Consider the following 17,512-nt stretch of genomic DNA (forward strand, 5'->3'; position numbering starts at 1 on the left):
ACCTGCCTAATCCTGGAAAAAAAAATATCCTGACACAATGAATCCTTCAAATCCTTTATGTAGAGGAGGGAAAAAAAGTTATTCACTTTGATCTGCTTCAAATTAATTGGCTTTTAATTTCACAGGCAATCCCTTTGTTCTTGAATTGTGCAGTTTGAAGAATAGCTTTGTCCCTTCTGCTTAAATCCATAAAGGAAAACAAGTCACCGAAATGAAACAAGCTGCATTTTGTAAACTAGGTTAAAGAATATGTCCAAGAAAGTCTTGAAGGAAGATTTCTCAGGGGAGCACAGAAAATCTTCATTATTTTTTTTTATCCCAGGCACTCAGTAGAGATTCAGACCAGATGTTCACGTGTTGGTAAGAACATCATGAAGATAGAAACAAATGAGTCCATATCTAGAGCCTCTATTGCCTTCTTGTCAACATAAAATTGGGGTTGGTCCTTCTGTCATAGAAATAAATGAAATTGGGTTGTCATGATTTACTCTTTAAAGCCTTGTTGATTGCTACCTAGTCACTTGTGCTCCTCTAGATGATTGCAAATTGATTGTCATGGAATCTGTTCAGATTTAGCCGACCTGTCTGTAATTATTAGGGCAATTTTTTCCCTCCTTTTTGAATAAGAACCATCCTTTTCTTGCTTAATAGGTGGTATTTTCAGTGACTAATCAAAGGTAAGGCTTTACATAAAATACTTTAAGGTCTATAGGCGGTCAGCTCTTTGTAGGAAGGGAATGTGTCAACCAACTCTGTTCATTCATTCAATTGTATTTATTGAGCACTTACTGTGTGCAGAGTACTGTACTAAGGACTTGGGAAGTACAAGTTGGCAACATATAGAGATGGTCCCTACCCAACAATGGGCTCACAGTCTATATCGTATTCTCCCGAGTACTTAGAACAGTGCTGTATACATAGTAAGTGATCAATAAATAAGATTGATTAATCACTCTCTCCTTACGGATCTGCTCTTCATCAGTTACACCCCAGCTCGCACTCTTCCCTCCTCCCACACTTCTTGATCTTACCTGATCTTACCTGTCACTATGAGCTAGGGTGATCATTCACCCAGTTCTATACTGGACAGTCTGACTGTTAGCTACTTGGTCCTCCTATTTGGTATTGATACATATTGGATGCCTTTGCATTTGGTGTTTTGATTTGAAGCCCCCAGCCTTCCTTCCCCTCAATTCCAAGGGCTGAATCCCTTAGATCAGAAGAGGTACCCATGTTCACTGGAAACTCTGAGGGTTATGTAATGATCCTGTTGGTGGGGAAAGGGGGAGATGGCGATTCAGAGCACCACCCGCCCCACTGCTGGCAGCACAATTTAGATTCTGTGAATTTCTGGGAAAAAAAATAAATAACTCTTTGCATGTTCTGACGTCATTATGTTATGTTAAAAAGCTTACAGAACTCAAGCTAATCGATCAGTCGATAGTATTGAGTTTGGCAGCAGAGAGACAAGGAGACCGTTTAGGCTGCTTAGCAAAGGGGCATATGATATCCTTGAGCACTATCGGTGGCTTGACTCCCTTGTATCTTATCCATTGCTCACACCTCTCCCCTTTTCAAGTCCCCTCAACCAGGGGTGGGAAGTTGTCAGCTGTGTCGAAGATGGCTGAGAGGCCAACAAGGATTAAGACAGAATAGAGCCCACAGGATTTGACATAAGGTCAAGAAGCACTTTGGCCTAATGGACAGAGTATGGACCTAAATTCGGAGGATTTGTGTTTTAATCCTGGCTCTGTCACTAGCTTGCTGTGTGGGAAAGTCATTTAACTTCTCTGTATCTGTTTCCTCATCTGTAAAAGGAAGAGTCAATGCCTGTTCTCTCTCTTACTTGGACTGTCATCTCCATTGGAGACGGGCCAGGGTCGAGCTGATCATTTGTATCTACTCCAGCATTTAGTACAGCACTTAACAAATACCACAGTTATTAATCACCATTATTATTATTATCATTATTATTATTATCAGCATCTCAGAGTGAGCAACTAACTTTTTTTGGTATTTGTTTAGCATTTATCTGCTAGGCACTAATCTGTTATCTGTAAAATGGGGATTAAGACTGTGAGCCTCATGTGGGACAGGGATTGGGTCCAACCTGATTACCTTGTATCTACCCCAGTGTTTATAACAGTGTTTAGCACAAAGTAAGTGTTTAACATATACTTCAGTTATTATCCACGTTCCATATGGGATCACAGTGACTTGCCTGAGGTCACACAGCAAACAAGTGGCAGAACCGGAATTAGAACCCAGGTCCTCTTACTCCTAGGCCCAAGTTCTGTCCACTAGCCCACACTGCTTCCCACAGTTTCCCTTGAAATTGAAGGCCCCTGGAGTAATCAGTCAAATGGCAGTCCTGGCACACTGTCAAATGTACACCTCACATAGGAATGGAGCGGGAGGGAAGTTTTAAGGGCTTAGTTGCAAACACAATTTTCTAAATTACATGTTTCTAATCCCAAATAATAATAATGATTGTGGTATTTGTTAAGTACTTACTATGTGCCACACACTATATTAAGCACTGGGTGGGAATAAGCAAATCGGATTGGACACAGTCCCTGTCCCACATCGAACTCACAGTCTAATCCCCACTTTGCAGATGAGGTAACTGAGGCACAGAGAAGTGATGTAACTTGTCCAAGGTCACATAGCGGACAAGAGGCAGAGCCAGGATGAGAACCCAGGTCCTCTCAGGCCCGTGCTCTATCCACTGGGCTAATCATCATCAATCGTATTTATTGAGCGCTTACTATGTGCAGAGCATTGGGCTAATCCCAAACAATGTAGAGGAACTGTTTCCACTCGGGGTTTAGATTCGACAACTGTCTGCTTAAAACAGAGCTGATCTAGGCTGTATGAGAACCAAATACCCCACACTGCTAAACAAGTGGTGGTTTAGGGCTTTTAAACTGTACACTCCTTGAGGGTCGGGAATAAGGGACCCTGGAGAGGAACTCTATGGCTCTGGAGTGATGGTAGTGGGCCAAGGGTCACCCCCAAAAACATTTACTCATTCAATCGTATTTATTGAGCACTTAATATGTGCAGAGCACTGTACTAAGCAATTGGGAGAGTGCAATAGAACAATAAACAGACACATTCCCAGCCCACAAACACCAATCAGGGGATTGACTGGGCTGTATGATGTTGTTCCATTCTACTGCATGGGACCCAGCAAATGTTATGACAGTCTACAGATCGGAAAGGGCTGGCAAATCTTTCCCTGCTTTTCAGGAGACAGCTATTTGAGCCGGCCCTGGGTACCCACCAGGCCTGAAGTGTTTGGCCCAAGTAGACATTTAAATGGCACATGGAAGGCTGAACTTACTGCTGCCAACAGAGGGTTGAAACCAACCTCAGTAGTGTGAGAGAGAAATTATTTGAAAACCAGAATGACCTAAGACAGTAGAGGGGCATGCCAAAAGGAAGAGTACAGGAGCAAGACTTCCTTGGCAAATGATAGAGGAAGAGGCAAGCTTGGGAAGGAAACCTGGGAAGAGAGGAGGGAGAAAATGCAAGAAGGTACTCCAGGATAATTTTGATGGAAAACTATGGAAAGGATGCAGAATTCTGGACAGGATAGCTTTCATAGCTTTCAGCACTTAGAACAGTACTTTGCACATAGTAAGTGCAATAAATGCCATCATTATTATTATTATTTCATCCCCTATGATCGGGGAAACAGCTTAACCTTTGATGTGAGGACTCAAATGCCATCTAGTGGATCTGGAAATGATGTCGTCACCCGAATTTTCCCATTCTGGTTGTAGCCCGCTCTGAACAGAACTCTGGCTTGAGAATTTCCCGCGACCTGCTGTGTGATCATTAGAGTTGTCTCTGCAGCTCATTCAGTCCAGAGCATATGTTTTCTAATGACATTTGACATTCAGGCATTAAAGCTGCTCAAGGGAAAAGCAGCTTTTTTTCCCCTTGATGCTACCAGATGCTACAAACCTGAAACATAACATGGCCAAGGATATGCTGAGGCACTTTTTAGGGCCCCAGAACTGGGGCCCTACTATGTAAAGAGCGCTGTAATAATAATTGTAGTATTTGTTAAGTACTTACTATGTGCCGAGTACTATACTAAGCATTCATTCATTCAGTCGTATTTATTGAGCGCTTACTGTGTGCAGAGCACTGTAGTAAGTGCTTGGAAAGTGCAACTTGGCAACATAGAGACAGTCCCAACCCAATTAGATATAAGATAATCAGGTTAAGTACAATCCCTGTCCCACAAGGGCCTCGAAGTCTAAGGTGAGAGGGAAAACAGGCTTTGAATGCCTGTTTTACAGATGTGGAAACTGAGGCACAGAGAAGTGAAGTGACTTGCCCAAGAGCCTAATCCCAAGAGCTGGGATTAGGACCCAAATCCTCTGAATCGTAGGCCCGTACTCTATCCATGAGGGCATGACGCTTCCCACCAGGCAGCTTAATCTAGAAGATAGAGCATGGGCCCGGGAATCAGAAGGATCTGAGTTCTAATCCCGGATCCACCACTTGTGTCTGCTGTGTGACCTTGGGCATGTCAATTAACATATCTCTGCCTCAGTTACCTCATCTGTAAAATGAGGATTAAGGCTGTGAGCCCCATGTGGGGTGGGAACTCTGTGCAATCTGATTTGCTTGTATCCTCCCCAGTGCTTAGTACAGTGTCTAGAAAAATAGTAAGCACTTATCAAGTACCACAATTATTATTATTAGAAGGCCTCACTTCCTGAAACATTGTATTATGTGCTTGAGAGAGTTCAACACAAAAGGAAGAGGAGCCCTTAAGGAGCTTAAAATCCCACTGCCTCCCCTGTTGTGGATGTTTTTTGGAAAGTGCAGCCAAGTCCTGAGGTTCCCACATGAGTGGAGGTTTTCCCCAAACTGGTGGTAATAATAATAATAATAATAATAATGATTGCATTTGTTAAGTGCTTACTATGTGCAAAGCATTCATTCATTCCATTGTATTTATTGAGCACTTACTGTGTGCAGAGCACTGTACTAAGTGCTTGGGAAGTACAAGTTGGCAACATGTAGAGATGGTCCCTACCCAACAGCGGGCTCACAAAACACTGTTCTAAGTGCTGGGGAAGATACAAGGTGATCACCTTGTCCCACGTGGGGCTCACAGTCTTAATCCCCCTTTTACAGATGAGGTAACTTAAGGCACAGAGAAGTTAAGTGACTTTCCCAAAGTCACACAGCTGATAATTTGCGGAGCGGGGATTTGAACCCATGGCCTCTGACTCACAAGCCCGTGCTCTTTCCACTGAGCCACGCTACTTCTCTAGTGCTTCTGGTAGCGGTTGGTAACATCCACTGCATCCTGTTCCCCATCACACACCACACCTTGTTGGTGGACAAAGTCCTCAAAGTGCTAGTGATTCAGAGCAGGCCTTGGCTGGGAAGATTTCACCAGAGAGAGGGCCCTGGGCAGGGGCTGCTATTGATCAGTTTGGGATATGTAAATGTGTGCCTATTGATTGTGAAGCAACATATTAAAAACTTGGGAGACCACAACAGAAGCACAACATTTGTTCCCTGTCCTCAAGGACTCTCATTCTAAGTGGGACAGACACAAATTTCAGTAATTGCAGAGTGTGAGAGGACCTCTTGTCTTGTCTTACGCTGTTATCTTTGACCTATAGCAACTCTATGGACACATCTCTCCCAGAAAGCCCCACACTCCATTTGCAATTGTTCTGGTAGTGGATCCATAGAGTTTCCTTGGTAAAAATCCAGAAGTGGTTTACCACTGCCTTCTTCCATGCAGTAAACTTGAGTCTCCACCCCGACTCTCTCCAAAGCTGCTGCTGCCCTGCACGGGTGAGTTTTGACTTGTAGCATTCATTTATTCAATCGTATTTATTAAGCACTTACTGTGTACAGAGCAGCTTGCCTTCCACTCTCTAGGCACTGCCCAAGCTAGGACTGGAATGGGTATACCTCTGCTTGACTCACCCTCCCACAGCTGAGACTGGTAGAGTACTGGAAACTCTCCAGTTGCAATCCTGAGGGCATGGTAGAAAATAATCCAATGGTATCAGGGCAAAGTAGCAGAAGAAGTGAGGTTTATAATAATAATGGTATTTGTGAAGTGCTTATTATGTGCCAAGCACTGTTCTAAACACTTGGGTAGATACAAGGTAATCAGGTTGTCCCTCATGAGGCTAGAAGTCTTCATCCCCATTTTACAGATGAGGTAACTGAGGGACAAAGAAGTTACGTGCCTTGCCCAAGGTCACACAGCACACAAGTGGTGGAGCCAGGATTAGAACCCACATCCTGTGACATCTTAGCCCATGCTCATGCCACTAAGCCACAAAACACACACGCACACGTGTGTGTGTGTGTGTGTGTGTGTGTGTGTAATTGCTGAAGTTGGGCATAAATAGAAAAGTGCTACTAAAAGTAGCTGTTGGTTTGAGGATTGTGGTGTGATTTTTTTTCACGGACAGCTTCCTGAATGGAGTGGAATTTCGGGAGGGCTATGAAGGAGGGGATGGGAGCTGTAGGCCAGTGAATAGCGTGAGCAATGGGCAGGATGAAAACACACCACAGTCCATCCATGTTCTTTAAGGCTCTGAAATTCACCGGATGCAGAAAAGAGCATCATCTGCCTCAAAAGTCCAAGTTTTAGCTGCTGTCTTGTATCCACTGCCTTTCTGGAAAAGACCTGTGTTGGAGCAGATGCTTCATTACTCATTCATTGCTCCTTGAGCAATAATCGTTGGAATGAGCTTCTAGAAGATGAAAAGATGTAATGTTTTTTCTACTCAGGACTTCCTGGTGATTTCTAGTTGGCCTGAGAAGTTTTCTTTCCTCTCACCCAGTGAGTAATTCAGTTCATTTTGTGAAAAACTAATAACTAGGCAGCCAGCAATGTATTTCTGCCACGATGATAGTTCTTCCTTTCCGTGTGTTTGAGATATTTTTATGAATTGAACCTCAAAGTGAATTGCATGAGAGATTTAACGATTTCAGAAAGCTGAGTTGAAGTATTTGATTTAAAAAAAAATATTGCAGGAGATTGACTTGATTATTCAGGAACTTCCAGTATAAAGCCTAAATGCTTAGCAAATCCAGGAGCAACAGGACCTGAGAGAGATCTCCAAAGAAAAAAGGGTTCAGCAGATAATTTTTCCTCATAGAGCACAAAGCAATTGGGCTCATTTGTTGAAATACAGTTTTCACCTTATGGAAGGAGAATTTCATGCTGTAGCACCCACTTTTCAGGGAACAGTTTTGTGAGGTTTATAATTTGCTCTTATTGTTTGGCCTGTGCTCACCAGTTGTGGCTCGATGTCAAACATCCGTCCGTATTTGGCTCTAGAAATCGCGTCCATTGGCTACCACTGGTTGGGATGAGTCTCTTCTACGTTGGCCACGTGAATAGTAATGACCTTTAAGATGATTTCGTTTGGGTCTTAGTAAACATTGTAGTTTCCTCTGCAGGATCTCTTTCAGCTAGACTGTAGATGAAGAGGTCAAGGAAGAATTAAGTATTTTTTTAATCTGCCATGAACATGTGCATCTTGAGCAAATTGTTCACTTCTGTGCCTCATTATGTGGACTGAATTCGGTGTGGTTCTGTGCTTAGTTACAGTGGTTTGCAGACAGTAAGCTTTCAATAAATACAGTTGATTGATTCATATTTCACTACTCCTGCCTTTGGGCCCCAGTGGCTTTCAGGAGTTTGCCTGGCATGCTTGGGGTGGGAGGTTGGGGGTAGAGAGAGAGGGAGAATCTCCCTGAAGATTTCTGCCTTCAGACAAGATGGAGGGTGTGGAAGGGACAGAAAAGTTGCTCTTGCTCTGAATCTTCCTAGGCAGGTGAGAAACTCACTTGTTTACCCAGACTTCTTGTTAAGGAGATTTCTCAACCTCTGTAGGTAATCCAGGCTAGTGTTTAACAGTCCTCATTACTGGTAAATCCTTTTAGCGAGCTTAAATTCCTTCTGGTGGAGCTCTGGAAAAACTTTAACACAAGGTTTGAAGCCACCTAACTACATGTCCCAAAACCACCAAAAAAAGCATTTTCACTAAGCATTTTTGGCTAGAATTAGGGGACTTTCTTCTGACGACAGGAAAGCAGCTTGACCTAGTGGAAAGAACAGTCCAGCGCTTAGAACAGTGCTTTGTACGTAGTAAGTGCTTAATAAATGCCATCATTATTATTAAAGAGCCCAGGCTTTGGAGTTAGAGGACCTGAGTTCTACTCCTGGCTCTGCCACTTCCCTGCTGTGTGACCTTGAACAAGTCACTTCACTTTTCTGAGACTCAGTTTCCTCATCTGTAAAATGAGGGTTCTATGCCTCTCTTCCCACCAGATTGAAAGTTCCTTGAGGGCAAGGTCTGTGTTTCAGGCCTCTTGTCTGGTCAGTGCTCACCAGTGTTTGTTCAATGTAAAATATCCATTCCATTTACATCAAAATACGAAACAGTGACATTTTCTGCCCACAAGGAATTTGCACTCTAGTTGGAGAGAGACTCAAGAAATACCTTCAGATAGATTAATCATGCTAAATGACTGAATGGTACAGTTGACTCAACATATATGCCAAAGTGCTGATGATGGATATGCATAAGAAAATGTGCTGGAGGTGGCTGATGGGTTTATATGAGTTGGAGTGTGGGGAATCACCACACTCCAGAGAAGCAGCTAGGCTGAGTGGAAAAAGTGCAGGCTTGGAAGTCATTGGTCATGGGTTCTAATCCTGTCTCCACCACTTGTCTGCTGCTGTGGGCAAGTCACTTAACTTCTCTGTTCCTCAGTTACCTCATTTTAGGATGGAGCAATGCATAGAATTGGGTGCTGATGCGGGCGGGGGTTGGGGAGCAACCATTTAGGATTTCTGAGGAGTGGGGAGGTGTGTGCAGAATGATGTTTTAGAAAAATGATCAGAGCAACAGAAAGAAGTAGAGAAGCAGCATGGCTCAGTGGAAAGAGCCCGGGCTTTGTAGTCAGAGGTCATGGGTTAAAATTCCGGCTCTGCCAATTGTCAGCTGTGTGACTTTGGGCAAGTCACTTAACTTCTCTGTGCCTCAGTTACCTCATCTGTAAAATGGGGATTAAGACTGTGAGCCCCCCGTGGGACAACCTGATCATCTTGTAACCGTCCCAGTGCTTAGAATAGTGCTTTCCACATAGTGCTTAATAAATGCCATAAAAAAGTATGGCCTGGAGAGAGTGGAGGCATGGAGGCTGATGCAGTAGTCAAGGTGGAATATAGTCCATCAATCTACTGTGTGCAGAGCACTGTACTAAGTGCTTGGGAGAGTACAGTATTGCAATATAACAGACACATTCCCTGCCCACAGTGAGCTTACAGTCTAGAGTTAGAGCAAATTCCTGGACCACTGTGGTCAGCCTTTTAGTGTATTACAGTGAAAAGTGCTCTGCACATAGTAAGTACTCAATAAATACCATTGATCAATTGATTGGAGAGGAAGTAGGTCCTGAAAATGTGCTGGAGGACAAACCGACAGGATTTGGCAAGGGGCTGAACATGGGACTTGAAAGTAAGGGAGGAGTTGACGAAGCTGGGTACTCCTGATAGAGGGCTCTGTATGTAACATGTACATACATGACAACAGGAGCCACTCAATAAATACTGACACTATTGATGGAAACAAATTTTGAGTGTTCATAGCAAAGCTTTGACCTAGTCCTGCTGAAGTTTGCGTGACCAACCAGTTCTTCACTTTGGTTTCTAGTGTGTAGAAGCTGGTCTGGGGAAGAAGGCCTTCCTATCACACTACCTTAACCACTATTTCGAGCTCCTGATTCCATGTCATTTTGCTTTAATGCAGACAGACCAAGTCCTCCTCTGGACGTTCTGCTGGAGGCCTTAAACTGTACAGCTTTCAAAGTTCAATGGCAAATGCCCAGGCATCAGGTGAAGGTCATCACTGGGTACACAGTAAGTACTAAATTTTGAGTATGTGCTCCCGCTTTTCTCCTATGTATGCAATAATTGTCCTTCCACCCCACCTTACTTTTCTTCTGGCAATCCCAGTTTAGGCCCTTTCTCGCTAGCGAGGTCATTTTAGGGTAATGGCTTATACTCTGAAAGATGCCTAACATCTCAGAACAGTGTACGTGCTATTATTTGTTAATGTGGTCATGTGAATGTTTCATTGATTGAGTTGACCAACTAGTCTCCATTGTTTGTGAACTGGCGAAGGTGATTTCTAGGATGGAAGGGTGTATGTGTTTTGGATTAGGAAAGCATATGTTTTGAAGTTGACCTCGGTGACCTCTGTATCTTCAAGGTGTTTTACTCTGAGGATGGGGGGGACAAACTCCTAAAACATCTGTCACTCGATGTGCCCATCAGCCAAGACATGCTCAAGAGGGTGAGTATCAGATTTTGTTTCATGGTCCCTTGGAGTATGCTGTGAAAGCTTAATATGTCAGGGGCTTGGAAATGGAGAGCCAGGAATTGGCTTTAGTAATTTGAATGTCCCTGACCCCTTTCGGGGAGGGGAGATGAGAAGTTGGTGTGTGTGTGTGTGTGTGTGTGTGTGTGTGTGTGTGTGTGTGTGTGTGTGTGTGTGTGTGTGTGTGTGTGTGTGAGACACACACCTAAATCTCCAAGCTGCCACCATCATCATTATCAGTATTTATTAAGTTCTTATAGTGTGCAGAATCATGCTTTGGACATCTGTCAATCAACCACTGGTATTTATTGAGCACCTACTGTATGCACAGCACTGTACTAAGCACTTGGGAGAGGTACAAAAGTGACCAGTGGGGGGAAACCGACACTTGAATGCTATATGCAGAGTGTTGCAATGGGAACATTTAGGAATATATGCTGGAACTATATTCTATTGAGAATTGAGAAGCATCATGGCCTAGTGGAAAGAGCACAGGCCTGGGAATCAGAGGACCTGGGTTCTAATCCCGGCTCTACCACTCGTCTGCTGTTTGATGATTTTGACACCTGTCTACATGTTTTGTTGTCTGTCTCCCCCTTCTAGACTGTGAGCCCATTGTTGGGTAGGGACCGTCTCTATATGTTGCCGACTTGTACTTCCCAAGCACTTAGTACAGTGCTCTGCACACAGTAAGTGCTCAATAAATACAATTGAAGGAATGAAAGTCACAACTTCTTTGTGCCTCAATTACCTCATCTGTAAAATCAATCATGGCATGAGTTGTGTCCAACCTGATGATCTGATGTACAAATAGTAGTGTACATAATAGTAGCAGAAGTCAGAGCACAGAGGCAGACAAAGAAAACTGGCAAACTGAAATCCTTCCAAAGACGGCTTCAGTAGCGGGGAGAATGATACATTTGGCTGCACTTTTTAAGGGTTAGTCTTCTCCCTTTTTTCCTTTGTCTCTATCCCACCTTTCTCCTCACTTCATGTCTATTTTACATTCTTTCTGCACCCTCTTTTTCTCTCTGACAATTGGGTAAATTTTTCATTTTGCTCTTGACGGGTTTTCCAGCTCTCCCATCTTTCTCCCTCTAAGAAAAGACCTGGATGTCAGAAGGTCTTCCAAGACTGAGCCCCCTCCTTCCTCTCCCCCTCCTCTCCCTCCCCACCACCCCCCATCTTACCTCCTTCCCCTCCCCACACCACCTGTATATATGTATATATGTTTGTACGTATTTATTACTCTATTTTATTTGTACATATTTAGTCTATTTATTTTATTTTGTTAATATGTTTTGTTTGTCTCCCCCTTCTAGACTGTGAGCCCGCTGTTGGGTAGGGACCATCTCTATAATGTTGCCAACTTGTACTTCCCAAGTGCTTAGTATAGTGCTCTGCACACAGTAAGCGCTCAATAAATACGATTGAATGAATGAAGGTCATGGGTTCTAATCTTGACTTTGCCATCTGTCTGCTGGGTGACCTTGGACAAGTCACTTCACTTCTCTGGGCCTCAGTTACCTCACCTGTAAAATGGGGACTGCGACTATGAGCCTCATTTGGGACAGGGACTGTGTCCAACCTGATTTGCCCATATCCACTCCAGGGCTTAGTACAGTGCCTAGCACATGGTAAGTGCTTCACAAATACTATGGTTATTATTATTATTAATACTAAGCCATCCTCTAAATCCAGTCCAAATAATCATGCTAATCTCTAGAATGACTGCACAACTCATCGTGCTGAGTGGCCAACCTTCTAATGCACATTTCTTGCTCCTCTTCTAGTGCCTGAATTGTGGATTAAAGGGCTGGGGTTAGAGCCAGTATTAGGGTTTGGATCAATAAATCAATCAATCAGTGGTATTTATTGAGCACTTACTATATGCAGACCACTTGTACTATGTGTTTGGGAGAATACAATCCAACTGAGGCAGCAGTTAGCAGGTAGCAGCCATATTCCCTGCCCACAGTGAGCTTGCAGTCTAGAGATGAAATAATGTTCAGGAAAAGATTTACAACTGGAGGTCAGAGTAAATTAAGGGGCTTCTGTGAGGGTTAGGTTTGGATTTTTAATGAGAGATGGGACAGTGCTTCTTTGGGGGGTTTTTGGAAGAGCACTGTTCTAAGTGCTTAGGAGAGTACAATACAACAGAATTAGCAGACATATTTCCAATCCAATATCTTTTAGTATTGACACCTGTCTACTTGTTTTGCTGTCTGTCTCCCCCTTCTAAACTGTGAGCCCGTTGTTGGGTAGTGACTGTCTCTATATATTGCCAAAATTTACTTTCCTAGCAATTAGTACAGTGCTCTTCACACAGTAAGCGCTCAATAAATGTAACTGAATGAATGAATGAATAGAAAAAAAGAACTAGCTGTAAGCTCCCCTTAGACTGTCAGCTCATTGTAGGCAGGGAGTGTGTATGTTGTACTCTCCCAAGTGCTTAGTACAGAGCTCTGCACACAATGAGCTCTCAATAAATATGATTGATTCTTACTGTACCTCATTCTCAGTTCCACCTCCAACCCATGACTGATATTCCTTCCCCTGCCTGGGGGGCTCCTTCCCCTTTTAAATCCATCAGACCACAGCTTTCTCATCTTCAAAGCTCACCTCCCCAAGAAGTCGTCTTCAGCAAATTTTCACATTTCCCTCCCACCTCACCTGCCCCAGTCATGTTATTCCAGTAGCTATCCTTGGCATTTGCTTACCTACTAATTTATTCATTCATCCATTCGATCGTATTTATTGAGTGCTTACTGTGTGCAGAGCACTGCACTAAGCGCTTGGGAAGTACAAGTTGGCAACATATAGAGACGGTCCCCACCCAACAGCAGATATTGTAATTTTTCTATACTCCTGTTAGAGCTATGCTTTTCCTCTTGTTTCCCTAGTACATGCACACTTTTTGTGCCTGTCTCCTCCACTGGACTGGTAGCTTCTCGAGGGCAAAGACCATGTCTTTTCCTTGTGTTGTCTCCTCCTAAATCAATTAGTGCTATTTATTAATCAACCAATTATATGAATGGTAGCGCTCTACATATGAATGCATGTATTGCAATGTTCTGTTCATATTTCCTGATTGTATTCTCTATTTTTCTCCTCAGGATCACCTGGAGAGCAAAGCAGTCTTTGTAAGTGTCTTACATCTGTAATGTAACCCAAACCTTAGCTGGTCTTTCCTTCTAAGACATCCAAAATCTTTAAACATACAGGCCTTCTTTGAATATCTGTTAAGCTGCCATACATATGCCATACAATAAAGCAGCAGCACCTAGAGAATAGAGCATGAACTTAGTAGTCAGAAGGACCTGGGTTCTAATCTCAGCTGCAACACTTGTCTGCTGGCTGACCTTGTATTTATTAAGCACTTACTATGTGCAGAGCAACGGGCTAAGTGCTGTTTCTAGTACTGTTCATAATAATTAAGAACTTACTATGGGCTAAGCATTTGGGTAGATACAAGGTAATGAGGTTGGACATAGTCCCTGTTCCACATAGGGCTCACAGTCTTTGTCCCCATTTTCCAGATGAGGGAACTGAGACACAGAGAAATGAAGTGACTTGCCCAACATCACATAGCAGACAAGTGGTGGAACCAGGATTAAAATCCAGGTCTTTCTGACTCCTAATAATAAAAATAATAATAATGGCATTTATTAAGCACTTACTATGTGCAAAGCACTGTTCTAAGCGCTGGGGTGGATACAAGGTGATTAGGTTGTCCCACATGGGGCTCACAGTCTTCATCCCCATTTTACAGATGAGATAACTGATGCACAGAGAAGTGAAGTGACTTGCCCTGAGTCACACAGCTGACAATTGGAGGAGATGGGATTTGAACCCATGACCTCTGACTCCAAAGCCCATGCTCTTTTCCACTGAGCCACACTGAGCCTGTGCTCTATCCATTAGGACACACTGCTTCTCTGTTGTACTCTCCCAAGTGCTTAGCAGAGTGTTCTGCATACAGTAAGTGTCAAATAGATACCACTGATGATGATGACCCTGACCCTAACCTGCTAGTTAATGGTACAGTCAAACCCTGTTTTTTGTGGTTTGGAACTGCTAAAGGAAGAGAACTGCCTTGGTAGTTGATTCTAAGTATTTTATTGGACCTAGAGGGACCCATTTTTTCAGCAGGCATCTGGGGGAGTCGATAAAGTATTTCTCTCTTGCTCACCAAGACAAGGGACCAAAGACACAACCTGTGCACTAACAAAGACTTCATTCCCTTCTCAGAAAGGGCATCTAATAATAATAACAATAATTGTGGCATGCATTAAGTTTCCGTGTCAAGCCCTGGAGGGCTGCAGTGCCCTAATTCATTCAATCATATTTTTTGAGCACCTACTGTGTGCAGAGCACTGTACTAAGTGCTTACTAACACTAACAAAGGGATAAAGATCCCAACTTTGCGGCACATCACCCAAAGGAAGAGTATACCTGTCCCACCTGTAGCCAAATGATGTGGACTGCATCGAGCTCTCGAAAGTAATTTCTAAATACCTATAAGCAGGGGTTCCAGGATGTTCTGGAGATTCCCCTGCTTCAATTTATTACGAAGCCTGTTAATTTGCTTCTCCCTGATACTGCTGCATCATTTTAGATATAAAAACAGACCTTCAGTGATCCCTGTGTAGGAGAGTTGTCCAAATAGGGACAGAGAAAACCCTTTCTCAGGAATACACAAAAGACCTGCTTATCCTTTGTGTCTTTCTTTTTATCCATTGACAGGAAGTGGCGATTGGGAATTTAAAACCCGGCACACCATATCGTGTGAGTGTGGGAGCTTATGGTTGGGCAGGAAAAGGCCGACCCAGCTCACCCCGACACATCACAACTTTATTCCCAGGTAAAACGTTCACCGGAATCCTTAATTGATGGTATTTATAGGGCGCTTATTGAATGCAGAGCACTGTACTAAGTGATTGGGAGTGTAGTAATAATGGTGGTATTGGTTAACTGCTATGTACTAAGCACTGGGGGAGAGGCAACTTAATCAGGTTGGACATAGTCCCTGTCCCACATGGGAGTCACAGTTCTGAGAAGGAGAATAGGCATTGAATCCCCATTTTACAGATAAGGAAACTGAGGCACAGAGTAATAAAGTGACTTGCCAAAGGTTACAGACAGCAGGTAAGTGGCAGAGTCAGGATTAGAGCCCAGATCCTCTGAATCCCAGGCCTAGGCTCTTGCCACTAGATCACACTGCTCCTTGTGACCCACACAGTAGAGTGCAGTGCAATAGAATTGGTAGACATGATTCTAGCCCTCAAGTAACTTAAAGTCTAGTGGGAGAGACAGACATTAAAAAGAAGTACAGTTTATTTTAGTACAGCAGCGGATTCAATAGAATATAAGGAGATGTATGTAAGTGCTTTGAGCCTGAGGATGGGATGCGCCTCAGAGTGTTTTAGGTGCAGAGTCAGAGGACCCAGAAGAGGGGACGAAAAGGGTGGGTTTAATGAAAGGTTAGTCAGGGAAGTATTCTTGGAGGGGATGTAATTTTAGTAAGGCTTTGAATATGGGGACAGTGGTAATCTATTGGATATGAAGGGGGAGTGAGTTCTGGGCCAGAAAGATGACGTGGATTAGGGGTCATCAGTGAAGTAGACTAGATGGAGATGTAGCAAATAGGTGGTGTTGGAGGAGTGAAGTGTTCAGGCTGTTGTAGAAGGAGGTCAGCAGAGTAAAGTGGGAAGGGGAGAGCTGATTGAGTGGTTGAAACTGATTAGACAGAGTTGATGGAGGGTGTTTCATCTTTCCTGATAATCCGTATAAATCTCTGAGTTTCTCTTCTCCGCTGGGATCAAAACTCCAAGTTTCCCACAGCCAGAGGGCAGGAAGCTGGAAAATAGTAAAATAACAGGAACATGGTGGGATATTTAACAGAGTGAACTGTGCTCTCCTAGGCCAGATGGCTGGGACTCAGCAGAGGTGGATTTCCAGGTAGCATAACTAGAAGAAGAAAATAAAAGATCAGTTCATATGGTCCCAATACCTATGAACAACACATATGTAAATCAAGCTACTTGGCATACAGTCTTTATGTTTTTGTATGCTTATTTAGCATTCTCATAAGGCTGATCCTGTGGCTATAACATGGCTCAGTTTTGCTCTTGTTTCTGTGCAGAGACATGCATGGCCCCTGCTCCCCCTTATCCACCTCAGGGGATTGTGATATCTGATTCAGAGGTCGCCCTGTCATGGAAGCCTGGAGACAGTGAAGGCAGTTCACCCATCCAGTATTATTCTATGGAATTTCTCAGGTAATTCTGTGGATGAGACTTCAAATGCCAGTGCATGTGTAAATATGTATAGTACATATATAGTTATGTATGTGATTGAGGCCAAATTGTTAATGTGAATGTCAGGGGCACAAGGGGCCAGGAGTTTTAATGGGGAGGGCAAGCTTCAGAGAGCTAACAGGATACAGGCCTGCCATTTTGGGTCTTTTCAACCTTGACTGGAAGCTCTCAGGTCTTGTAAGGTGAGTGTCTGGTTCAAATTGCTATGGAGAGTGATAACTCCCATTGTCTCCATGGAATTGTGTGTGTGTGTGTGTGTGTGTGTGTGTGTGTGTGTGTGTGTGTGTATGTAGAGAGAGAGAGAGATTAGTGTGGGAATCTGTGGGTGGGGTCTTTCTAATCCATTTCTGAAAAAGTGAAGACACACTTGTCCTCTCATGTATCTTTGTGCTTCCCTCTATTTTGGAGACTCAGGTTGCTTGGTTTTGATCATTTGGCTCATGACATCCCTGTGGACTGTGAGCTCGCTGTGGACAGGGAACATGTTCATTCGTTCAATCAGTCGTATTTACTGAGCGCTTATTGTGTGCAGAGCATTCTACTAAGTACTTGGAAAGTACAATTCGGCAACAAATAGAGACAATCCCTACCCTACAACAGGCCCTCAGCCTAGGAAGGGGAAGGCAGACAATGAAACAAATAGACAGGCATCAATAGCGTCAATACAAATAAATAGAATTATAGATATATATATACACATCATTAATAAAATAGAATAATAAAATCATAACTATGTACATATATACACAGGTGATGTGGGGCGGGAAAGGCATGTCTCCTAATCCTCCCAAGTGCTTAGTA

The 17,512-nt window shown here is 43.3% G+C and overlaps 1 protein-coding gene across 1 annotated transcript in view; it reads left to right on the plus strand.

The window, feature by feature from the left end:
* The window catches only part of EGFLAM (EGF like, fibronectin type III and laminin G domains), a 153,141-nt gene that overhangs the window by 33,841 nt on the left and 101,788 nt on the right, over positions 1-17,512 (plus strand). The window contains exons 2-6 of the mRNA XM_038743854.1: positions 9,822-9,931; positions 10,284-10,367; positions 13,508-13,534; positions 15,138-15,255; positions 16,537-16,672. Coding sequence (XP_038599782.1) covers positions 9,822-9,931; positions 10,284-10,367; positions 13,508-13,534; positions 15,138-15,255; positions 16,537-16,672 — 475 coding nt within the window. The remainder of the gene's footprint in view (positions 1-9,821; positions 9,932-10,283; positions 10,368-13,507; positions 13,535-15,137; positions 15,256-16,536; positions 16,673-17,512) is intronic.

Source organism: Tachyglossus aculeatus, chromosome 3, assembly GCF_015852505.1.
Source record: "Tachyglossus aculeatus isolate mTacAcu1 chromosome 3, mTacAcu1.pri, whole genome shotgun sequence".
Lineage (NCBI taxonomy): Eukaryota > Metazoa > Chordata > Mammalia > Monotremata > Tachyglossidae > Tachyglossus > Tachyglossus aculeatus.